At 19.9% G+C, this 26903-nt stretch overlaps 2 protein-coding genes across 3 annotated transcripts; one reads left to right on the top strand and one right to left on the bottom strand.

Moving 5' to 3' along the window:
* Positions 1 to 3028: 3028 nt before the first annotated feature.
* On the top strand, positions 3029 to 12896 carry Bma-grl-16 (the record flags this gene model as incomplete). Of its 2 annotated transcripts, none has more annotated exons than XM_043080931.1 (7): positions 3029 to 3231; positions 8534 to 8676; positions 9697 to 9771; positions 9941 to 10177; positions 11035 to 11219; positions 11890 to 12039; positions 12708 to 12896. In XM_043080931.1, 7 exons carry the CDS (start codon positions 3029 to 3031, stop codon positions 12894 to 12896), a joined length of 1182 nt encoding a protein of 393 aa, XP_042936865.1. The 2 variants fall into 2 exon arrangements, with proteins under 2 accessions (XP_042936865.1, XP_042936864.1); XM_043080930.1 differs by having other exon boundaries at positions 10894 to 11219.
* A 4865-nt stretch (positions 12897 to 17761) lies between these two features.
* Positions 17762 to 26784, bottom strand: Bma-mlt-2 (conserved hypothetical protein,hypothetical protein; the record flags this gene model as incomplete). Its single annotated transcript, XM_043080929.1, has 14 exons — positions 17762 to 17943; positions 18611 to 18774; positions 19348 to 19566; positions 19812 to 19924; positions 20275 to 20460; positions 21253 to 21492; positions 22381 to 22511; positions 22818 to 22915; positions 23479 to 23570; positions 23698 to 23852; positions 24295 to 24521; positions 24868 to 25044; positions 25554 to 25696; positions 26626 to 26784. 14 exons carry the CDS (start codon positions 26782 to 26784, stop codon positions 17762 to 17764), a joined length of 2286 nt encoding a protein of 761 aa, XP_042936863.1.
* Positions 26785 to 26903: the final 119 nt, after the last annotated feature.

Here is a 26903-nt window from a genome sequence, read left to right as displayed (position 1 = left end):
AAGATTAATTAATCATAAAATTACATTAAACTTTAATGATAATTGATAATATTTACAAATGTATTTTCACAATAATTTGAATTAATTTGATTTATTCATTTTTATACAAATTCTAAAAATGACCAATTATTACTGATTTTTTCTATTTTTTCTATTTTTTTTTTTTGATTGAAATTAACATAAAATATTTTAGCATACATATATTTGTTTCATCATTTTTGCTTAATTTTTTACTAATTGAAACAAATAATAATTATTATTACTATTTCTAAAATATAAAATATATGATTCTACAATAAAAAGCTCAAAAGCAACTGTTGAAATTATTTTAAATAAATTTAAACAAAAAAAACAGCGACAAAATGAAAACATAAATTTCTTTAAATTTTTTATTTTTTATCTTTTTGTTTTAATAGCATGATTAAATCAAATTTCTTTGTTAGTATTTTAATCGCTTTTTAATATAATTACTTCAAAATAAGTATTAAATAGTAAGACAAATGGATGATTTACACTTTTTGCTATATCTTTGTTATAAAATAAAATAAATTTTAAAACAAGAAAAAATTAAAAACTCGTTTATAAAATTATATTACAAGCAGGTAAGTCTGAAATTTTTGAATTCTTTTTTCTTAAAAAAATTTTAATTTTGCTTCATTTTTGTTTCGATCTTTGTTTTTTGTTCTTTCTTTTTTTTTTCACACATAGCTAACATTCTCTACAAATTAAATTTTACTATTAAATGAATGAATATATTATTTAAAAAATTAAAAAAAAAATAGAAAATGAAAGAAGGAAAACCTATCGTACAGCAAATGAAATTGTTTTAATTAATTTAAAATTTTTAATATAAAAAAAAAATGATTTTCTTTTCACTTTACACATAGTTATAAACTTTTTCATATATCTTTAAAAAAAAATATTTCCAATTATATTTTTTAATCTATGTATATTTTTTTGATATTGTAAAAATCGGAATTTAATATTCTAATAAAAGCAATTCAATTTGAATATTATATATATATATATATATGTGGAACTGGAAAAAATGATGAAAAAAGAAAACAAAAAAATTTTTTTGAAAAAATTTCTTTCTTAAAATTTTTATGCCACAGGGAAAGAATGAACTGAAACAGGAAAAGCAATAAAAATGTAAATCTTTTCCGGAATATTTATTTTCTTCATTTGCAAAATTGCATTTTAATTGTTTAAATTTCAGAATTTTAGTTAAACTAATTTGAATTTGAATAGGAAGAAAAAAATAAATCTTACCTGTATATTTTTGCAAAACAAGAAAAAAAGCTGTTCCGGAAAGTTTTTCTTTTTTTTTTTTTTTTTATTTGTAAATATTTATTACTTCCAAATTCCTAAAAACTTTCTAGCTAATCTTGATATTAACAATTCCGGAATTTCTTTAACCGATCATAAAAATCAGAGATTATACAATTTTTGTTAAAAATTATAATCCAGATGCAAACAGATCGATTTATAATCCAATTTGTTCATTTCAATCAAGTTTGTAGCAATACTGAAACCGGAAATAGTGACGTGATCAAACGTTAAATAATATAGGTATCAAATGATCGTCAACAAATATTTGCATACAAAAGCATATATTTCTTTTTAAGAAAAATATAATAATAAGATTTAATTAAGTACTTAAATAACAGAAATTATTATTTAATTAAGTATTCGATTAATGCGAATTTTTCAACGTTTAAAACTGCGATTAATTATTACAAAAGTTTACAAAATGAATGAAATTATATATAAATGAATTGAAAAAAAAAAAAAAAAACGATGAATAAAATATAAAAATTTAGTCCAATATTTTCTTAAAGTTTATCAAAACTTCATTCCATCCAAAAAAAAAGACAAACCAAACATTTTTACAATTCAAAATATAAAATATTTTATTCCATAATCAATTATATTGGCAAAAAAAAAAAAAAAAATTAACTATATATAATTTAATAAGTTGAAAAAAAATTAAAAATTTTTCTAAAACAATACAACAACTACGGAATTAATTTCTTCTCGTAATCTGCAAATTTTAAATATTTTTAAAATCTTTTTTGTTTTTAAACTAAGTTAAAAAAAACTTTTTGAAATAAGAAAAAAAAATTCTATTTGCGACCAAAAAAAAAAAATTTTTTTTCTTTTGTTAGTGCTTGCTGTTGGCATTTTTTTGTATTACAATTTATAAACTTCAAATTAATTTGATACTTTCACTAATTAACATATTACTTTGTAACATCTGTAATATGTCTTTCAATAAATTCTTAATTTAATTATTCAATTTCGAGTTTATTTCCTTTATAATACTGTTTGAGAAACTATTTGAATATATTGCAGAAGTAATAATAATAATAGTAAGTAATAATAACAGGTAATAAATAAATAGTAATAAGTAATAATAATAGGTAATAAATAAATAGTAAAATTAGTTAGCTTTTGTTATCAGTTTGATTTAAAACTTATGTGGTCAGTGTCAAGATTAATGTTTCTAACAGGGCGGTACACAGTTACCGGAGCGATGTATTGCCATCGCCTTAGGGTATTCCGGATTTTTGATAGTTGGTTAAGAGAGCAAAAAGGGTATGTGGACAACATAGAAAAAGGGTTTCTTATTCGTCTTAATTTCAGTAATAAAATTTGAATTAAATCCATCGTACAGGCCTATATTACCATTATACACATATACATACATTACTATTGTTGCTATTATCAATATTATTATTATTATTTATTATTATCAATATTTATTGTTATCAATATTATTATCATATTATTGTCATTATTATTTATTTATTTATTATTACCAATATTATTATTTTTTTCATTATATCACTATTATTATTATTCAATGCTATTGTTTATTAATTAGTTTATCATTTATTTTATTTTATTTATTTATATTAATTTGTTATCATTGTTCTTTGTTTTTATCTCATTTAATTCTATTTATTGTTTATTCTTCCTTTTTTTTTCTGAGGAAAGTGTGTTAACTAAGCATTGGTTGATTGCGATGATAATGAAAATGCTGAATGCTCGTTGTGATAACGACGTTATCAGTGGTGGCAGAGCAACACAACTGATATTGCAATTGCTGATAACATTAATCATTATGCTTAATAAGCCTAGTGATGCTTGCTTTGGTGGTGGCTCGTTATGTTGTCCACCATCAGCAATGCACTGTGCTCATACAGCACCACCATGCTCCTCAACAAGGTTTGTCATTTTCTATTTTCTTTATCATTTCAAACATAAATTTTAAATGAAATTAAAATTTAAATACTGAAATTTTTATCATATGAATTGAATTTAAGCGAAGGAAAATGAAAACAATGAAAAAAAGAAATTTATAAAAGTTTAAAATTTATTTATTAGCTAATTGGTAATAATGCATTTTGAATAGTTCACAAATAAAGCATAAATTATTTTTGAAATAGAATAGTTTAATAAAATAGAAAATATTTTCATGAATAATAAAAGCAAAAAAAAAAAAAAAAAAAATAATAATAATTTTGTTTTAATGTGTTAAAGTGAAATTTAAATTTTAAACTAGGAAATATTTTTCTTTTTCTCATTATTTTATTTTTAAGATTTCATTTCATTTCGTTTTGATTTAATTTAATTTCTATGTGTTAAATATTTAATTAAGCATATCAGTATTACTTTAAAAACTTAATTATAACTACTATTTTTGAAATAGAAATTATCATTTCTATTTCAAATATTACAGGTAAGTTTTTTACAACAGATGGTGAGGTAAAGTTGGTACTAAAAAGAAAAAACAAGAAAATTTTTATCTTTATATGAGAAATTTAAAAAAGTATATAAGCATTCTATTTTACTTTCAATTAAGTATAACAGTAAAATTTATATTTTAAATTAAAGTCCAAAAAAAAAAAAAAAAAAAGCAAAAAGAAAAAATGGAATGCAATTATTATACAAACATTAAAATTTAAAGCACAAAATGTATTAAAACTAAACTTTATATAATTTTTTTCTTTTAATATTTTATTTATTCATTAATATATTTAATATCTGTGCACCAACGAAAATGAAATATATTGAAGGAAAAAATAAGAAAAGAAATAAGATTCAAATAGGAATGAAATAAAAATCTAATAATTATATTTGTAAAAATACATTTTCTTTTCCTTTTTTTTTTTTTTTTTTTTTTGTTTTTTATATTTTGTTGCTAATTAACATCAAAATTTAATAAGTTTTATCGTTTTATCTCAATTAATTATTTGATAACTATAATGCAGATATTAATATAACTTATTTAATAAGCATTAATGAATTCAGCAGAATAATTTGATATATAATACTTAATTTTATTTTTATTTTTTATTTTTTTAAAAATATTAAATTATTTCGTAAAATATTACGCACATATTTGTATGTTAATTGATTATATGTGACATATAAATACACACAGACATATACACACATCTATGTTAAATAATAATAATAATAATAAATAATGATAAAAATAATAATTAATAATAAATAATAACAATAAATAATAATAGTTGATAATGATAATAATAAATAATATTAATTGATAATAATATAAATAATGTTGACAGATTTTTCATTTTTTAGCAAATTGATAAATTGATAAAAGATTGATTAATATTAGTGTCAAATAGTTTATCTAAGCAAAATGCACAACTTATCATCCGTGAAAATGATTAATCACTTGTCATTATCATTAAATGTATCATTTCATCAATGCTTCAATGTTTATTTATAATGAACTGTAATTAATTAATTAATTGAATTGTTTTTCTAATACGAGTATTGTATTTTTTTTTTTTGCAATAAAAGTGTACAAATATTTTTCAATTTTATTTTTTAATTAACTTAAAGCTTCTTGAGGAAAAAAAAAAACTTTTTGATTAAATTAATGCTTCAAGCTTCAAATAAATTTTTAAATACCAAAAAATAAAGTGATAATTAATAATAATTTTTAGCAGAAATGATGCAAAAAAATTTTAATTTAAAATTTTCATTTGAAAATTATTTAAATTGCTATATTTATTAGCAACTGAGTTTCTCAACTAGTTTTTTTCTTAATTTTACTTTTCATATTTGTCATATTTAAATGATATATGAATTTTATTTATGTCAAATATCAAAAAGAAAAGAATAAAATAATAATAAATGTTAAATTTGCAACAAACTTTTTAAATATTTACTTTGTTGTCAAATTTTATTATACAATTTTATAGTACCTGCTTATCTTATCATATCAATAATCAATCTGAAAAAGTGATATATTCGTTTTTTATCAAATTTCTCTTCCATCTATCTTTTCATTTTTGTTGTAAAATTATCATTCAAATTTTACATATTTTCACGTTTTCATTTTTAATTATTATCAAAAACAAAATATTTATTGTAAAATTTGTTAAGCTATAATTCATTTTAGAAAATTAAAAAAAAATAAGTGCAATTAGTGATAAACTTATCACATTAACATATTTCTTCCTTACTTTTCAAACATTTATATTTTCTTTCTTTTTCTTCAAAAAAAAAAAAGAAATTAATTATTTCAAAAATATTACGTAGTAAAAGTTATTTATATGTAAAACGAAACAGAATATTAAAAAAAAAAAAAAAAAAAAGTGAATGAAAGTTCTTTTTCCGATTTTTTTTTTTTTTTATTTCCTATTTCTTTTTTTTTTGCTTCACTTCATTTTCATTCAACTATTTATCATTATTTTTAATTTTGATTTATCATTTCTTATCTTATCAATTATTTCCAACAATTATAGTCATTTTATTATCTGATAATATTATTTGAAAAGAAATGAAAAATTTTCAAACATTGATAAAAATCAAAAAAAAAAAAAAAAAGAAATTTTTTCTTTTCAAAACCATTTCCTTGCATTTCATTCTTTCCCTTTCTTTTTCTTTCTCTCTCGGACTGTGTCACATATATATTTTTTAATTCAATTAAAAAAAAAAAAAAAAAAAATCGGTCAAATTTTTCATTTTCAATTGTAAAAATAATTTTCCACTCAACAATTTAACAAATATTTGCTTTTTTTTTTTCCTTTTCATTTCATACCATTCAACAGACAGTGCAATTAATTTAATTGAAATTGAATTTTACACAATTGTTTTAATTGAAATTGAAATTTACTCAATTAATTTAATTAAAATTGAATTTTACAATCTATGCTATATAATTATTTTATATGTTAATTCTGCATATATCTTTCTTTTCAAGGAATATTCATTATTTCTTGCTGACTTTTTTTTTTTTTTTTTTTCTTTTAAAATATTATCTGTTTCAATTTTTTAAAGAGAGAGAGAAGGGTAGAGAGGGAAAGAGTAATAAAAAAATATTTGATTTGGAAGAGAAATGAAATTTAAAATTTTCCTTTATATCTTTCTTATATAAATTATTCATTTAAAATATCACTGATAATATTTGTATCAATAATTTATATCTAAATATATGATATATAATTAATTGAAAATGAATTTCAAATTTTATATTTCATTTATCAAATTTAACTTTGCATAAAAAGATGATAAAATGAAACAGAAAAACTTTTTAGCCTAAAATTTTGCATCAATTTACGCTAACACAAAATAGAAAAATTAATATTTTATAATTTGTAATTAGTAATTTCCAATTTATTACTTAATTATATTTCCTTTTTTTTTTGAAATTTATAATGCAATATCTATATTATTTACAATTATTTTGATATAATAATTTCTAATCTAAATTTTTCTTTTTTTTTTCATTTCCATTTTTTGTTACAAAATAATTTTTATTCATTTTAATGAAAAATCCATTTAAAAAAATAATTTTTGCTTCATTTTAATAAAAATTATAAATTAACTTTTATTCAATTCATTTTAATCGGTTCTTTTTTTTTTCAAATTATTTCAGCAAAAACACTATCATTTTCTTAAAAAAAGTTTAATAAGTTTATTTTTTTTCTCTCACTACAACAAATTAAATAAAATTATTTATGTTTTAAAGTCAACTATATTGTACAGTTATTAATATCATAATTTTAATATATTTACAGTATAATTGTTATAGAAAAATTAATCATTTATACATATATTACATGATTTTTTACAATTTTTTAAGCGAAGTAATCAAATATGAAATGAATTAATTAAATCTATTGATTACTTTTTTTATGAATGATTTCCCTAATTTGCTAAAAATATTTGCAAAATTAATTTTTAATTATTTTATTATTCGGTAAAATATTTCTTTTTTTTTTTTCATATGAATAATAATTTGATTAATTTTCTTCTTTTTGTGTCGTTATTTATTAAATTTAATAATTTAATAAAAATTTATACTATTTATATTTTTGTTTAAAATTTTTAATTCAAAAAATAATTTTGTGCTAAATAATCATTGAACAGTACGAAATGACACATTTTGTTAAATGTCTTTGCATTGTTATCGAATTTGTAGGATAATTCCGCATTCTCTAATCATTCACATTGTTGGCGTCATTTTACGCTTTACAATACTTTAACCGGTTAGGAAAACAGGAATCAGACTTGGTATTTGATGTAAAAATTTCCGGTATTTTTTATGGGCTGGGACTGTTGAGAATTTATGATTGAAATTAAATTAGCATATAAATTGTTCAAATTATTTGATTAAAATTACCTTTGACAAATTTTTTAATTTTCATTTTACCTATTTTCATATTTCATTTAAAGCAAATAACACAATAAATGCTAAAAATATCTTTAATAATTTTAAATTTTAAGTTTAAAACTATAAAAATGATTAATTAATTAATTACTATAAAATATTAAAGTTTAAGTTATTGTAATTGCAGTGCTAATTTTTTTGTAATTTTAAATTAGTATAATAGAATATTTAATTATTGCTTTAATTGTCTTAAAAAAAAAATTTTTTTTTTTTTTGATTTTCCATTTGCCAATTTTTATGCTTCATTTATTTTAATTTTTTTTTTTTGTAGAATTGAAAAGAAATTTTTGAAATTTATGTTTGCGTTTTTTTTCGAAAGTTCTAAAATATTGCTTTTAAAAGAGTTTTTTTTTCTCTTTTTTCTCATGAAAATAAAAATTTTTTACATGGAAAAATGCAGGAATTTTAAATTTTTACAATAAATTCATAAAAAAAAAAATTTTATCATTTAATTTTACAACAAATTAACTGTTCATTATACTTTTCCTTTCTGAAAATTAAGTAAATCATAGTAATTTATATAAAATAATCGTTTAAAACAAAACAAAACAAAAAGTATTGTTTTAAAAAAATTAAATAATCAATTATTTATTTGCATTAAACTTTTTAAATTTTTAGATTTTTTTTCGAATATTTTATTAAATTGTATGATGAAAAAGTATTTACAAATACATTTTAAAATTTCATTACTTTAATATTTTCATTTATGATTAATTTACAAGTTAAATATTTACTTTTAAATATTTTTTGGTAATTTAATTTTTATGATTAATTTCAAAATTTTATGTAATCAACAAATTTTGTTATTTCAAGCGATGGCTGTGGTCGTAACGGATGCGGTAGCGGTGGTAGCTATTTGGGACCACCGCCACCAGCGCCATTAGGTGTTGGAGCAGGTGGCGCTTATATGCAACAACCAATGGCTTATGTTAGCAGTGGAAGTGGTCCATCTTATGGTACTTCAAATTTTCTCTATTTTATGCTTTTCAAATTTGAATGAAATGAGACGAATGAAAGGATTACTTTTTTGGATCAAAAGAAAAAAATTTAAAAAAAATTTGTTTAAGAAAATTTTTCAATAAAGTAAAAATTTACGAATATTTTTGCACTTTTGAATTAGTTTAATTAATTAAACTAAATAGCACACTCGAAAAAAAAGTTAAAATAATATTTAAAATTATTGAAATGAATTATTTCTTAAGAACAACTATGTCTGTGCTAAAAATAGAAAAGATTGAAATCATCAAAAGTGAGAAAAATAAAAATTTGACAAACTTTTACGAATATTTATTTTATATAAATTTGAAATTGTTATCTATTGCTTCATTATTCCATGAGAGAATGAATGATTTCAAATGAATTAGGAAAATTCTCACTTTGAAAACGATTCCAGTAATGAATTCCGGAATGAATGGATCATCCAGAAATTTTAGCTATCAGATAAAAAGCATAGTAATTTTAATTAATAATAATAATAATGACAATAATAATTCGTATGAATTAATAATAGTGATAATAATAAGGTAAAATTTGATTATAATTTGAATAAAATTAACATTTTATAGTAACATTTGGAGTAGGAAATTAAATGGAAATTTTTAATATTAATTCATAACTTTTGATAGCATAGAAATGAATATTTGAACAGATTATATTCGTTTTTCTATGTATGCTTAATAAATTTGTTTAAATAAAATTTTCAGGTGAAAAAAAAATTTACTTAAAAAATTATTTAAGAAATTTGTCAATAAGGTAAAAGGAAGCAACAAGTGTAAAAAGTATAAATATATGAAATTAAAAAAATAAACTGATTAGTTCTTCCCAATATCTAAACTATAGGTTTCAGAATTACACTTTTCTTATTAAAAAAAAAAATGAAAAAAAAAGAGGGGAAGCTAAGAATCAATTAGTTTTAATTTTTTTTTTTTTGATTTAACTTTTGATTTAAAAAAATTTTAATTTTGAAATGATTATAGGAGGAGGTAGCAATATTGGAGCATTATATCAAACTGCTGAAAAAAGACCACCTATTGGTGGCAATTTTTACACAGGTGTAGTTTTACTAAATTATAATTTCAATTATTGCAAATCAAATAATTTTAATTAATCAATTTTAAATTACAATTTCAATTAATGCAGTTGGAAATGATAAAAAATTTTTTTTAAAGTAAATATATAAAAATTTTTAGTAACAAATGAATTCTACCATAATAATTATAGGTGGTGATAAAGCAGTAGCTGATAACATTGCACCGGGATATGGTGGTGGTATGAGAGGAAGCGAAGATGGAATTGTTGGTTTTACACCGCCAGCAAATATTGCACCGCCACCACCACCACCACCACTGGAACTACCATTACCATTACCGAAACAATACGCTTACAATAATGATATGATGCAACCAGAAGAACAATTAGCACCTGCTGCTATGACTCAAGAGAGTCGTGCTCCTGAAGGTAAGCTTAATATTATCAGGTAAGCTTGATCTTATTAGCTTACTTAATGCCATAAGGTAAACTTACTCCTATCAGATTAGATTGATGTCATCAGTTAAGCTTGATTTTATCAGTGAATTCAATTTCATCAGGTAAGCTCGATGATGTCAGGTAAACTTAATGTCATCAGATGACCTTGATCTTATGGAGTGGGCTAGATGTTATTAAGTTTGAAGAAAAATTAATAATTAAAATTCATTTATGAACATAAAAATGTTTGAATATATAGCTTCAAAAAAAATAAATATTTGAAAAGAAGTTAAAATTTAAAATTTTTTATATTAATAAAATATTTAATAAATATTGTTTAAAAAAAATGATCCAACAATTTTTTTCCCTTTTTTTTATTCAAAAATTTCAGTTCAAATCAATGTATACGAATGGATCAAATTGTTTTAATTAACTTAATATAATAATTAATAATTATCGAATGAAATGAAATAGTCTTAGCAGAACAAATTATCAAAATTATTTCACTCATTAAAATAATAAAAATTTTGATTATTTCATTGCAAAATTTGGAGTATTTTGCTATTTTTAACAGATTATTATTTCAAAAAAAAATAATAATAAATATTTAAATAAATATTCTAAAAATTTTATTCATTCAATACTTTCTATTTGTCTGAAAAATACAAAATTAGAAAAAAAAAAAAAAAGAGTACAATAAATTTTAGGTAAACAAAATTTACCATATCGACAACCATCAGTTAGTGAAAATGCTTATGAGGAAATTGTTAGCGATCATGAAGGTGCACAACAGCAACAACAACAACAATTGTTTACTGATAAAACTGATAAGAATAGCATTAATATAGGTTCAATGGTGACAAGTGATAGTAATAATAAATATGATCAAACTGAATCTCATACATCAATTAATGATGGTACAAATTATAAAACTAACAGCGCTTATCAAAGTGATACATCCGCTGCAGAAAGCGATCACGGAGCAACGACAGCGTTAGCAACGGCAATGAGATCAGCGGAATTTACATCATTGGTATGATTATTTGTAACTGATAATTTTCAAAAAAAGAAAAAAGTGAAAGAAAAAAATTTTTTTTTCAAATTTTTAAAAAATAAACTTTCTCAATTATTAGCTAATTTATATTTATTATACCAAAAAATATTAGTTTAATTTTTTTTTCCTCTAATTTAATTAATCAATTAATTATACAATTAATTAAATATTTATTCATTCAATTATTGCTAATTGTTATTGTAGTTGTATGCATTTCATTTATATTATAGCAGTATTTAATTTGAAATATTACACTATATTGAATAAATCATTTATTATATTTAATAGATATATTTAACTAAAATGTAATTATACAATTTAAGTATTGCAAAATTTTTTCCTCTTTTTTTACAATTTCATTAATTAATAATTAATTAATTTAATATTTCTTGTTGAGTACTATTTGACTTGAAATATTATACTATATTAAATAAAATACTATAAAATGTTTTATTATGCCATATTTTATTTCTTAAAAATAATTAATTCACCCAATAGCTATATTTCTACTAAATTTTAATTTGCTTCAAATTTTTTTAAATTTTAAAATTTTGATTTTTAAATTTTAATTTTAATTATAGCATTTTTTTAGATTCTATAATTTTTGATTATGTTAATAATTAAGGATTAATGAATAATAAGAATTCAGGAATCATCCGGTTTGGATGCAAAAAATAATGCTATATCAGAAGCAATTGCCGGTTATGATAAAAGCAACGGTAATGCAATTATTGAATCAAGAAGTATTGAAACGGATGACTCAACGTGTAATGATCCGGTTTTGAAAGCTATTATTGAGGTACATTCAAATTTAAAACATTCAATTTATCAAATATTTCAGTTTTCCATTTCCACTTTCAAATTTTGAATTTTATTTGCAAAAATTTAATTTTTTACAACAAATTCTTTCTGCAAAAAATTTATTTAAATTTGCAATTCTTAAATAATTAAAATTAAAAAAATGTTATTGTTAAATAATTGAAATAGAAAATTATTCTTTAAACAAAATTAATCTTAAAAATTTTAATTCAAAAAAACAAAAAATTGAAATTTATCAACTGTTTTGGAATTTTGATTGTAATTTTGAACGAAACAAAAAAAAAAAAAAAAGAAGTGGAAAGGATCTTATTTTAATCATACAGTAATTATTATCACTATTATTATTACCATTATTATCATTATTATTATCATTATTAATTATTATTATCATTATTATTAATTATTATTATCATTATTATTAATTATCATTATCATTATTATTAATTATTATTGTTAATTATTTAAATATTTCTATCATTACTATTACTAATTAATTAATTAGTTGATCTTACTGTTATTATTATTACTATTAATTATTATTAATATTTCTTCTGCTGTTATTATTACTACTTTAATTATATCATTTAATTATATTTTGAAGGAGAAAAAAAAAAAAAGTAAATGAAGGAAAATTTGATTTGATTGCAGTCAACACTAAAAGAGCATCGTGATAACTTGGATGCAGCACGAAGTATTGAAAGTAAAGCATCAAAACGTTTCGGTGGTCGTTTCAATTCGATTGTTTCCGATTCCGAATTTGCATACGTTAATTGGTACGGTAAACGTAACTGTCAATTGCAATTTAATGGAAGGCATTCATTAACATGGGAAGATTAAAAAAAAAGAAATTTTTTTTTTTGGTTATAACTAAAATAAATTTTTTATTCATCAAATTATCTTATTAAGTTTTTTTTTTTTTTTCTTAATAATCCATTTCATCCTTTTTTAACTTATAAATTATACTTTTATAAGGTTTAGTTCTTTTTTTTTTAAATTTATACATTGAAGTGAATGATAATATTATATCACAAAATTTATGATTCGAAATTACTACTGAAAAAAAAAAAGAGAAAGAGAATTAAATGTTAACATAATTAATTTAATCTATTTAAATGTGAAATGAAAAATGAAAATAGTCAAATATTAGAATAGCATTCAAAAATTACTAATTATAAAAATATTTTCTGACTAAAAATTCATCCAACAATATTATTAGTCCTTAATAATTATTTATTAGTTGCTAATAATAGAATAAATATTTTGCAAAAAAAGAAAAATTTTGAGGAAAACAATTTTTTTCGCAACAAAAAATTAATTTAACTCAATTTATTACTTTATGTCAGATAATTAAATTTAATTTAAAGAAGAAAAAGAGAAGAGAAAAGTAAGAAATATTTATTGTTTGCTCATTAATCTTTATTGTTGGATTTTGTTAATATTTTTTTTTTTTTTTGATTATACTTAAATTAGGTATCATTTTATTTATACTTTTTTCCCTTATGTTTTCAATAATTCGTTAGATTAATAGGTTTTGTTGACATTATGCAATACTATATATTACTTAATTAAATGTAATATTTTTATTGATTAATTAAGTGTAATACTATATTGTATGATTTAATAGCTATAACAGTATATGTTAATTTTAATTTTTAATTTTTGTTCTTCTATTTTATATTTAAAGAAGTATCTTATTTAATAATTATTTCTCATTAAAAAAAGAAAAAAAGAAAAAAAAAAAAAAAAAAAGTTTTTTTAATTTCGTTTATTTTTTTCATTTTTTTTCTCATTTAAATTTTATTTGATTTAAAAAAAAAAAAAACTTTTTTATTAGAAATAATTATTGATTAAATAATGTGTTATTTTGCTTAACATTTATAAATGTACTTTTTTTTTTCTTATAATCGTTACTGTTAAAAAATTTCACAAAATGATTTTGCAATTTAGAGAAAATTATTTTATTTTACTTTAATAAAATAATTAATGCTTAAATTTTAATTTTTCATGTATTCTTGTGATAAAAATAAGTAAGAAGTTATTGAAATAAATGCTTAAAATTGTGTGATAAAACTTTTATCATCATATCACTGTCCTGAAAGAAATAATGATAACAAATGATATCAAATAATGTCATATCTTATCATAATCATTGATATTAAATAATGTCATATCACCATAATCATTAAATAAATAATAATTAATATTTCATCAAAAAAAAAACTAATTTTTTTATTTGAAGAAAATATAAATTATCGAAAAGAAAGAAAAATGTTCATTTTTTGTTTTAAAACTAAAAATGAATTCGAATTTTTTGCTATCAAAAAAAAAAGTGAAGAAAAAAACGATAATTAATATTTTATTTATTTATTTATTTTTTCATCAATTACTAATCTCATTTCACTTTAATCACCCTCTCTCTCTCTCTCTCCCTCTCTCTCTCTCTCTCTCCCTCTCTCTCTCTCTCTCTCTTTCTGTCATCCATCATTTCACAGATTTATTATTAATATTCTTTCAAAAATAGATCAAACTATCAAATATTTTCCTTTTTTTTCTTTTTATAAATTTTGATTAATTCATGCAAAAAATGCAATTAATAATATAATAATAACTACAACAAATATTTTTTTTTTTTCTTTTTAATAAATTTATTTTCTTTTTTCGTTTTTTTTTTTTTTTTTTTTAAAATAACAAAAATTACTGCAAAAAAGGAAAGAAAGAATTGAAAGAAAATTCAGGTCGTATAAACTAATATTTGCTATTTTTTTTTTCTTTTTTTGTTGTCAAATTTTTATTATTACTTTTTTCTTTTTCATACAAATAAAGAAGAAAAAAAAAAAGTTGTTGAATGCAAAAAAAAAGAAATTTTCATTTTATTTATGATTTAAAAAAAAAAAATATAATTCAATGAAATTGATATTTGTTTGTTTATTTATTTTTTTTTTTTGCATAATAAATTTTTTATTAGTTGTAAAAGAAAAAAGAAAAAGAAAAAAAAATGACTAAAATGATTCGAAAATTTTAAGTATTAATATTTTTTACATTTACTTATTTGCATATTTTTATTTTTTTGCTTTTTTTTCAGAATTAAAAATAAGAAAAAAAAAAAAAAGGAAATAGAAGAAAATAATAAATAAAGTTTTGCTATTATATTAATCAAAAATTTATATTTAATCTGTATTTAAATTAAATACAACAATTCATTTAATTAATACTACCGGAATGGAATGCATTTCTGGTTTTATCATTTAAAATTGGAAATATTTGATTTAATCTCTATGATTAATTAACGATTAGAATATATATTAAATGCATTGAAAAATTTTTAATTCTTTCTAAAATTTAATTCTATTGTAAATTTTCCAGCTCAATAATAAGAAAATATTAATATTTAATAGGAAAAAAGGAAAGGGAGAAAATAGAAAAATTTTTTAAACAAAAATAAGAAAAGAATTGAAAATGAAGAAAGAATTGATGAATAAAAGTTATTAAAAAGTAAAAATTTTTTTTTATCAAATAGCTTTCATTCATTTATTTGTTCAATTATAATTTGCATAAATTGGTATAATTAAAATAAATAGCTTTGAACTGTTATCAATTAAACTTTTTTTCTTGGAAGTTAAATGATAAAATGATTTTATTGATCGAATAAAATTAATTTGTTGGATAAGTTTTAATCATAAATGAATAGTTAATTAGCAATTATTTGAAAATGCATCATTTTTTTTTCTTTTTAAAATAAACTCGCGCTATCATTTTTATCATTTATTATGATAAGATGATAATAATCTTGGATAGTTTGATAAACATTTCATTTTTTCAAATCATTTGAAATGCTAAAGGTTATTTCCTCTTCAAATTAAAAAAAAAACTGTGCTATCATTTTTATCATTTATCATGATAAAAAGATAACAATCTTGAAAGGATATTATAATTAATATAGTGAATAGAATAAAGCAATATAATGAATATGATAAATGATAAAATTTTTAACCATTCGGATTTTAATTTTTTTTAATTTGAGAAGGCAAAAAAAGAAAGAAAGAAAGAGAAAAAAAATGAATAATTTATGAAAACATAAAAAGAAATCCTTTTTTTATTCATTTAATTTGGTATATAAAATAAATAAATTTGTTTGTTTGTTTTTTTTTTTTTTTTTTTTTTCTTGAAAATAAAATTTTAAGGAAAAAAAATCTATCATTCGCCATTCGTCTTCTTTCAAATTTTAAATATTATTTATTGATAATATAAAATTGAAAAAATAAAAATGCAAATAACAAAATAATAACAAAATTTTTATTTCTTCTATCTTTTGTTTCTTGTTCTTCGTTATTATAGAAGAAAATAAATGTTGAAATTAATTTAAATTTTTTTTCTCTTTTATTCGTTTGAAAAAAAGTAGAAATAAAGAGAAATTTGATAAGATGGACATCATTATTAGATTATCATTAAGCTGACCAGTTTATCATTAACCATTATCATCGCCATTATAATCTTTTAGGAACTAATCGATCCAGTTTTTCCATCTTTATAATATTCTTATATGATAACATCATAAAATTAATTAATTAATTGATAAGACAACATTGGTAAGAAATTATCGATGCTGAAATTGTGAATAAAATGATAAAACTAGTTGGTTGAAATATTACTATTATTATTCATTATCATTATTTGTTATTATTACTATTACTATTAAATTCATATTACCATTATTAATTATTATAGTTATTGTCATTAATTGTTATTATCCATCAAATAATCGCTATTTCTTCTTCATTCCATAATTAATAAATTAATAAACATAAAATGAAATTCATTTAAACAGTTGAGTGAATGCAGAAAAAGGGAAAAAAAAACGTAATCACATAAATTTAATTACAAAAAATTTAACTTAACAAATACTTAAAACAAATGTATGAAATGTGACATTTTTAAGTATCGAAAACATTTTAGGTTTAATATAGAAATCAGATGAAAATGGAATTAATTACTGAAAGATATCTAAATAGTTCGTAATTTAATAGAAAATTGAATTGAGTCAAATATTGACTGTTAAATTCTAAATGGAGAGAAGTGTAAAGCGTAGGAATTAAGATAGAAATGAAACTGAATTAAGTAATAATTAATGAATAGATCTAATGTAGAAATTGGATAGGAATTAATTTAAATTGAATATTAATTGGATAAATCGTTTAATTGAATAATGAATAAATTGAATATTAATTGGTGAAAATGAAGTTGAATCAAATATTAATTGCTAATGAAGATAGAAATAAGATAAATTAAAAAAATAAATACAATAATAAAAGGATAAATTAATACAAATTAGGCATTTGCATATCATATATCCACTGGCACAATTGGAATTAGAATTCGAATTTGAATTAGAATTACAATAATTATAATTACAGAAATCAAATTACACACATTTTGCTACTAATAAAAGTGAAGGATTAATTTAGTTTAATAATTTTAGTAGCTTACTTAATAAATTAATTAATTGCAATTAACTGATAAAGTTATAAGCATATTTCGAGAGAGAGAGAGAGAGAGAAAAAAAAAGGATAGAAATTTATAATTTTCAAATACCTATGCATTATTAACTACTATTTTAAAACAAATTGGTGAAGAAATTTTCAATTTAACTAAATCAATTTTAATTAAATATTAATTATTTCACTAATCAATTAACAATATACTTATTAATACCTTAAATTTTTAATAATTTTAAGTAATTTATTTCGATGCCTCACATCAGTAATACCAATATCAATGAGATCATTGTTTGTTAATGCCAAAAATGTTCCTTTATCAACTTCTTCATCTTTTAGCAAATTAACATATTTACCAAGGCCTGCTTCATTTAATTTTTCCCATATTAAATCTATAAATCAATTAGATTTATGAATGATACATTTTCAATAATTAAAATACACTTTTTAACTTTTTAAATTCAAAAAAAAAAAATTAGAATTCTATTAATTACTAGCTATTTTAATGACATATGAATATTTAATTATTAATTTAAACTTACACATCCACTATTGACTGATTAATTTAATTGAAAGAATTATAAATATAAAATTTATAAGCATAAAAATGATAATAAAGAGTAAAAGCAAAAGTTCTTTTTTTTTTCCTTTAGTAATAATTAAAATATTCATTTGCTAGTAAACATAATTAAACATACTAAAATAAACTTAATAAAATTAATTAACTTAATGCTTATCTAACATTGCTAATTTACCGCTACTCTATTAAACACAAAATTATTTTTAATTTTTAAATTAATTCATTTAATAGAAAAAAAAAATATGTAAAAGTAAGCAAATGTATAACAATGGTATAATGAAAAAAAGAGATATTTACATATATATCAAAAAAAAAATTTTTTATCTGAAATTTTAGAAAAACTAAATTTAAATTTCTTAAATTTAAAATTGAAATAATTAAAGCTGAAATTTAAATTAAAAAATTCAAAATAATATGTTTAATTGTTGATATTTAATTTTATAAAAAAAAAAATCACAAAATGATCAAAATTTTTATACCTTCAGTAATTTTTTGTCTCATTCGTTCATGATAAGCATTATCATAGGTAGCACCTCTTGCTAATGATCGATTGTTTATCTTAGATTTCATTCCGTTCATATCAGCGTTATCATTCAAAGAACACCGCCAAATAAGTTTATCAAGCGTTGGCGTAGATATACTTCTACAAATTATTTTATAAAATAAATTATGATATATGATAAATGTTTTTTTTTTTTTAATTATTAGGCAAAAGATAAAAAATTTTGTTGGTGGAAGAGTATTAGTAAAAGATAAAGTATTGGATAAAAATGAAAAAAGTTAAACGAAAGATCAAATCGATTTATTCGGGAGCAAATTAAAATTAATTCATTGATTAATTTCTAAAATGATGAATGAGTTATTAATTGCAAAATTATCAACAAATTTCCTCCAAAATAATTGTTCAGTAAAAGAAATAAATTAAAATTAATTAAGCATTTAGCATCATCTAATTAATTTGTTTTTTTATGAGATCAAAATTAAAATTGATTAATTAAAAATTAAATAATAAAAATAATTAATATTATAGAAAAATATGTATTGTAAATGTTTTATATATATTCTTAAAATTGAATTATTTAAAATAATTTTTAGCTCTTTCAAATACATTTTCATAATGATAGCATCGTTTTTTTATTTTTTTAAATTAATTATTAATTAATTTTAATTTAGTTTTTTTTCTCTCAAAAAAAACTTCAAAAAAAATTAAATTTACTTTTTCAAACGTTCGCCATCTTTATCGGAAAAAATATATTGATTTAAGGATGAACGTGATGGTGAATTACGGCCATCATCATTTTCATCATAATTATTATTACGCTTAATTGTTTCACGTGATCGACTACGAAATCGTGGAATAGTACCCAGTGTATGCGTTGAGGAATGACGTTCCAATGACGTATAATGACGTGAAAGCATTGATGATGAACGATCTAAAATTAATAAAATTTAAAAAAAAAAAAAAAAAAAAACGAAAATTTTAAATTAAAAAATTTTTATGAAAAAAATTAACAATTTTTTTTTTCTAAATTTGTATTTTTATTATAAAATAATTCTATCATAGCTTAATAATTTCTCATTCACTCGTAAATTTTTTTTTAACGAAAAATTTAAATTATTTTTATAAATTAATAATTAAATTATTAATGGAATTGAAATAGTGATAAAAATTTCTTATCTGAAGCTGATGTTGATGAGCTTATCTCTCGACTATCATTATCATCGTATAAATAACGTCTTTTATTAGCATTCAAAAATGCACCACCAAAATTTCTATTCAAAAAACGACATTCCTAAAAAATATATTAGCTTTTTTTTTTAAAAAAAAAAAAAAAGAATTTTTATTGAAAAAATATTGATTAAATCTTAATATTTTATCATAAATTTGATTTATAATATTTTACTTTTTTTTTTTTTCTTAAATCAAAATGAAAAAAAAAAATAATTTGTGTGATTTGTTTTGATAATATTAATTCTTTGTTGTTTTATTTAGCTTTGTTTTTATTTTTTTTAGTTTTAAAAAATACTAGAAAAATAATAATAGTACCAGATAGAAATAAAAATATTTTTTAAAAAACTTTAAAGTTACTATCATTTTTTATCTTTCCCTTTCTCTCTCTCTCTCTCTCTCTCTCTCTCTTACATAGTATAAATAAGCATTCCATTGAGCAACTGATAAAAAATTCCGTTGTTTATGATTGATTGCTGTACCGGTAGAAGTTATTTGCTCCAATGATGGACCATAATTGATCGAATTACTTTTTTCTAAGTTATGTTTATTTAATGTAAATACCACCGGTAAATTAATAATTCCTTGATTAGCACAATTCTGAAATGAATTTAATACATTAATGAATTAAAGTAAAAGTAAACTGAAATGAATTAAATGCATTCAGTTTTTCAATTAATGTAAAAAATTTTTTTTATAATGTGTTTAAGAAAAAAAAATTAAATATATTAATCTTTTCAAATAATGCATATTTAATTCAAAAATTTTCAAGTATTCTCAAAAAAAATAAATAAATAAATAAATAATAAATTTTGTAATCTCATTTATCTAATTTTTTTTTTTTTTTTTGTCTTTTATTTTGTTTAAAAAATTCAAAATTGTATAGCTATTAATACTAAAACGAAAAAAAAAAAATGCATTAACATAATTATTCATTTCTATGTAAATTAATTGTTCCCATGATTAATAATTATACAAATTAAATTGAATTAATTAAAATTAATTCATACTTCAGCAACAAATTAAATTGAATTAATTAAAATTAATTCATACTTCAGCAACAAATTAAATTGACTAATTAAAATTAATTCCTACTTCAGCAACAAATTAAATTGACTAATTAAAATTAATTCATACTTCAGCAACAAATTAAATTGAATTAATTAAAATTAATTCATACTTCAGCAACAAATTAAATTGAATTAATTAAAATTAATTCATACTTCAGCAACAAATTAAATTGATTAATTAAAATTAATTCATACTTCAGCAACAAATTAAATTGATTAATTAAAATTAATTCATACTTCAGCAACAAATTAAATTGAATTAATTAAAATTAATTCATACTTCAGCAACAAATCAAATTGATTAATTAAAATTAATTCATACTTCAGCAACAAATCTGGCAACTTCAATGTAACGATGTAATTGATCACTTTTTCCAATTTTTTCATTTCCAATCGATTTGAGAATATCATTAGCCAAAATAAATTCATCATTATCATCATTCTGATGAATTTTCACAAGTTTAGCCAAGTGCGCTCTGCTAAAATGTAACTTTTCCTTGCTGTCCAAATAATAATTTCCCATATTACTACCACGACCAACATGACTGGATAATTTATTCAGCTAAAAATTTTTTATTCAAATTAAATCTTTTTAATTAATCTTTTTTTTTTTTCTTCTGTTGAATAATTTATTCACCTCAGAACTTTATATTCAAATTAAATTTATTAATTAATACTTTTTTTTCCTTTATTCTCATGTAATTATCATTAATCATAATCATTAAATAAAAGTATAAATGGAAATAATTCAATATTTATGAGCAAAAAAGAAATTTTTCAATAATTTTTCTTTTTTAAATTTGCTGAGCATAAAAAAGGATATTTTATTATATTTTAATATAATTGATATAATTTTAAATATTAATCACCCTAATATGTTTTCATCATAAATCTTTTAGAATGTGCTGGGGTAATTTTCTAGTTGCATATCATAAATTAATCAAATAATTAATTGATAACGTAGAAATGACTCAGTTCAATTGAAGTTGTGATATTATCAAAATAAACGATAAATAATTATTTTTTATAAATAATTAATTAATAAAACTCTAATGAATAATTAACTAAATCACAACTAGTTTTCCAGTCTTTTTTCTAACTTGATTATGTAAATTTTAGAGAAACTAAGTAAATAAATTTCATTTTACTACTTTAAGTAATACAGCTTAAGTGTTAATTATGATAAGCATCTATTAATAGTTTTTTTAATGATAACTATTTATCAACAATGCAATTAGCAGGTAATTTTTTTACATAATTAATTAGTTAATTAATTAATTATATGAAATTTAGAAAAAATAGACATATAATGTTCATCTTACTACATTAAGTAATATAGTTTAAGTGTTCATTGATATGCAACAATTGTTAATTATTGGCTAGTTTCTTCTTTCTTAGTTGATTAATTAATTAATTAATTATAATTAAAATTTAGAAAAAATAAACATACAATTTTTGTTTTACTACTATAAATTACACGACTTAAATGTTGATATTGATGAGTGTTGATACGATGTGATGATGTAGTATCATGTCCAGGTGGTTGTTGTAGTAAACAAAGTAAATCAGCATTTATATTACCTTTAAAAAAATGTTAAATATTTTTCTAAGAATTTTTTTTCTATCAAATCTAAGAAATTATTGAGATGATAAATGATAAAAATGTTACATAAACAAATATCAATTATATCAGTAAATAAAATTTTCAAATTTTCTAATAATCAAATTAAAATTGATATTTTTATATATTTTTCTTCTTTTACAAATATTTCTCACCCATTTATTTTTCATTTATTAAATTTATAATATATTTTTTCTTTTATTTTAAAATTAAAAAAAAAAAAAAACGATTGTAAAAATAAATATAGAAATGAACAATTGCAATACCTATAGCAAATGCATAATCGATAGCTGTAAATCCATCAAATGATATTAATGAAATATCAGCGCCAAAATTTATCAAATATTCCATAACTTCATAATTTCTAACAAAATTATTTCCAATCAATTAATTATTATTTCAAATTGTTTTTTTTTTTTTTTTTTTTTAATTTTATTAAGTTTATCAATGTTAGTTTTTTTATTAATATTAGCTAACTTTTCATTAATACTAATTACTATTTTAATTAATAATATTAGCTTTTTATTAATATTAGCTAAGGAATTAAGAAGTATTAACAATGATAAAAGTTGTCATTTATCAATTGATAATAGCTTATTTGCATGATTAGCAAAATTTTTATAACTTTTTTAATATTCTAATTTGATAATCACTATAAAACGTTTTAATTTAGCAAACTTTCATTGATTAAAAATTATATTTTAATTTTAGGTATTTAAAATTTAAATTCTCGTTTCGCTTTTTTCATTTTATTTTTTTAATTAGCTGAAAATTTATGTTCAGTTTTTTAAAATATTCCTTTAAAAATCTATTTCATATTGCATTATAATAGAATTTATATGATGACTGGAAGAAAGTCATTTTTAAATGACACTTTTTAAAAGCAAAATTTTAATTTGAATCACTATTAATTAATTTATGACATACCCAATAATAGCAGCAAACATAAGAGCTGTTAATCCGGAAACATTTTCAGCAGCATTAATATCAGTAATATTTGATTCTCGAATAATTTTCACCTATACAGAATGAATTAATTTCAATTAATTAAATTAATGTTTTTTTTTTTTTTTTTATAATACAAAATTTATGTGACGACAACCAATAACTAAAATAATTAGAAATGAAAATAAAGTATTAACTTACAATATTATTGTCAGCTAAAAGTACAGCATACATTAATGGTGTAGTATTTTCCGGAAATGGAACATACGATAAATGCCGATCAAGTATCATCCGGATAGCATTTTCATCATTGCGATAAATGAGTTGTCGTAAGTCCACTTCGATTTGTTCCTCTTCTTAAAATTATATCTATTTGAAAGAATAAATAAATAAATAGCAGAATTAATTGATTAGCTAATTTATTAATCAGTTAATTAATTACAAAAATAAAATACGATAAAATAAAAGAAAATAAGATGATAATAAAATCAATTAATTAATTAAAAAAATAAAATACAATAGGGCATGATTTTTTTGCAAGCTTAAATTATTTTTTGAGCAAATTGCGTAAAATTTTTTAAATACTACGCAAATTTAATTTTTATATTAAAATGCGAAAGAAAAAGAAATTATAAGTGTTATTTTATTCTTAATAATAACAAAAACAAAAACAATCAAATAAAACATAAATGCAAAAGAAAAAAAAAAAAAAGTTACCTTTTAAAATATTTCGAAACATTTCAATTTATTAAAAACAAAAAAACAAAAAACAAAAACAAAACAAAAAAAGAAAGTTACCTTTTTTTAAAATATTTCGGAATGTTGAATTAATTACAGTTAATACTTCATTCTGCTGTAAATGCTGTGCAAGTTCAGTTGATGTCATACCATTTAACGATCGAAATGATGGATTAGCACCGAGTTCAAGTAATGCACCAACAATTGTTGTCGCACCGCATGTGATTGCTGTTGAAAGTGCGGAAAGATTTGAAAGACGTGGAATATTACCATCCAAATATGCACCTCTTTATAATTTATATTCAAATTTACTTTTTTTTTTTTTTTTTTTTTTGTTTTATTATATATTATTTTATGATATATATTTTATGGAATATATAACATTGATGTTTTTGTTCTTTTTCTAATTTTTCTTTTTGTTAATTTGATAAATTTTTAAATTTGCAATTTAAGTTAACAAAAATAATTTATAAATATGGCACAAATTAACAAAATTTATTCTGATAAATTTTGTTAATTTGGTAATTTAGATTAACAAAAATTATAAATAAATTTTTAATATGATTTAAATTAACAAAAATTATAAATAAATTTTTAAATATGTAATTTAAATGAGCAAACAATGTAATATACTTTTGTGATAAGAGAGCACACAAATGTGTGTGTCGTCGAAAAGCTGCAGCTATTATTGGTGTTGGACATAATGCAGTATGTGTTGGATTAACACTAACATTTAAATCGAGAAGCAATTTGATAAGATCAGTGTGTCCACTAGCAGCTGCTAAAGTCATCGCTGATGCACCAAGATATCTAAAGTGTTGAATTTGAAATGGAAATAGGAATTGATAATATGCAAATGATATCAAGTCCTTTTTCACGTAAACTTTACTTAATATGTAAGTAAACACATGTAGAATGTAGAGTTTTTTTTTTTTTTTTTTTGACGTAAACTACACTTAGTACGTAAGCAACATATATAAATTGTAGAGTTCCGTTTTTTCACGTAAATTATATTTAATACGTGGATAATTAATGTGGATTGCATAGATTGCACTTATATATTTCATCACATAACATATTTGTTTATTTTTTTCTCTTTTTTTCATAACAAATATTTATTTCTTAAAATATAACAACATTTAAATTTAATTATTTTCAAACCATTTAGCATTTAAAGGTAACATTATAGTAATCATAATTATTTCTTTTTTAAAATAAGTTAATATTAATTTTTATTGACAAATACAGTAGTCTATGATAAGAGAGATATGATAATATTTATGTTCCAAAAAAAAGAAAACGATCTAGAAATAGCGTACGTTAATTTTTGATAATTTGCACCACGTTGAACAAGTATTCGAACAATATTAGCATGGCCATTTTTAGCAGCATGATGAAGTGCTGTCATTCCTACCTGATTACTTTTCTCGATATCAGCACCGTGATCCAATAAATATTGCACCTGAAATGGTAGAAATAATTTAATGAAGAAATCATTTTTATTATTATCAATGTCATTATTTCATGTGATATTTTGTTGTGGATTTTTAAAATATCGCAAAATTGTAAATTATTATATGAGAGAAGAGAGAATATGAATAAGAAATATATTTTATGAATTTATCAAGTTTATACTTTAAATTCTTTGTTTCCAATTTTATGTTTAGAATATAAATCTTTCACACATTGTTTACACAGTATCGGTTCTTTATTTAGTTGACTTCATTATTGTTTGGTTATTAACTGTAAATTATGTTTGAATAATCCACAAAATTAACAACTTTTACTTAACTCACCTCCTTTGCGGCTTATCAACTAGTAATTAGATTTACTTGTGAACTAGGTCAACAGCTCTTTGTTAGATTGATTATTCTTTCGGCAGATCAATTTCTTATTGTAAATCATTACTTTGTTTATGCAAAGTTCAACTGAAGAAGCAGTTCGACCACAAAAACTTGGATGATCTCAATTCATTTTATAAAATTTATTATATTATTATATTCCTGTGTTATTCTATATGTTAGCATTTACAGTTAACAAATCTACAAATGAGAACAGTAAATCTCTTCCAAAATAATAATTATTTTTTAAATCTTCCACAACAATATTGAAATACTTATTATAATTGTATTTTCAAATTTATATTTTTTTTTAAACTTGTAGATTAATTTGTTTTAGAATTGCAGAATAAGCTATCCCATCGTCCACTTTTTTCCAGCGAATGAGAAATGAAATGTAAGAAAATATTAATATCAGTATGTATCATGAAGATTACATTTTATTACTATTTATTATTATTACTATTACTATTATTATTATTATTATTATTATTATTATTATTATTATTATTATTATTATTATTATTATACTTGGTTATTTATTATAACTAACAATTCCAATATTTCCGGTTGCAGCAGCCATTTGCAATCCGGTAACATGATCATCATCAAATGTATCAACAAGAAAACCAGATTCTACAGCTTGTCGAACTTCGTCTAAATTCCACGTTTCACACGCTATAAGAAACTGTTCAATGCTAATCGAATTCATATTTACGTATACAATGTTTCCGTCTTTTTGTTTAAAGCATTATTGATCGTTTACCTGAAAATTTCTAAATATGATTTAATCATTAATGAATTAATTATTCATTAACTTAACTTGACAAA

The sequence above is a fragment of the Brugia malayi genome, assembly GCF_000002995.4.
Source record: "Brugia malayi strain FR3 genome assembly, contig: Bm_v4_Chr3_scaffold_001, whole genome shotgun sequence".
Classification (NCBI taxonomy): Eukaryota; Metazoa; Nematoda; class Chromadorea; order Rhabditida; family Onchocercidae; genus Brugia; species Brugia malayi.
Note: the sequence above shows the minus strand (reverse complement) of the source record. Positions and strands in the feature narration are given on the sequence as shown.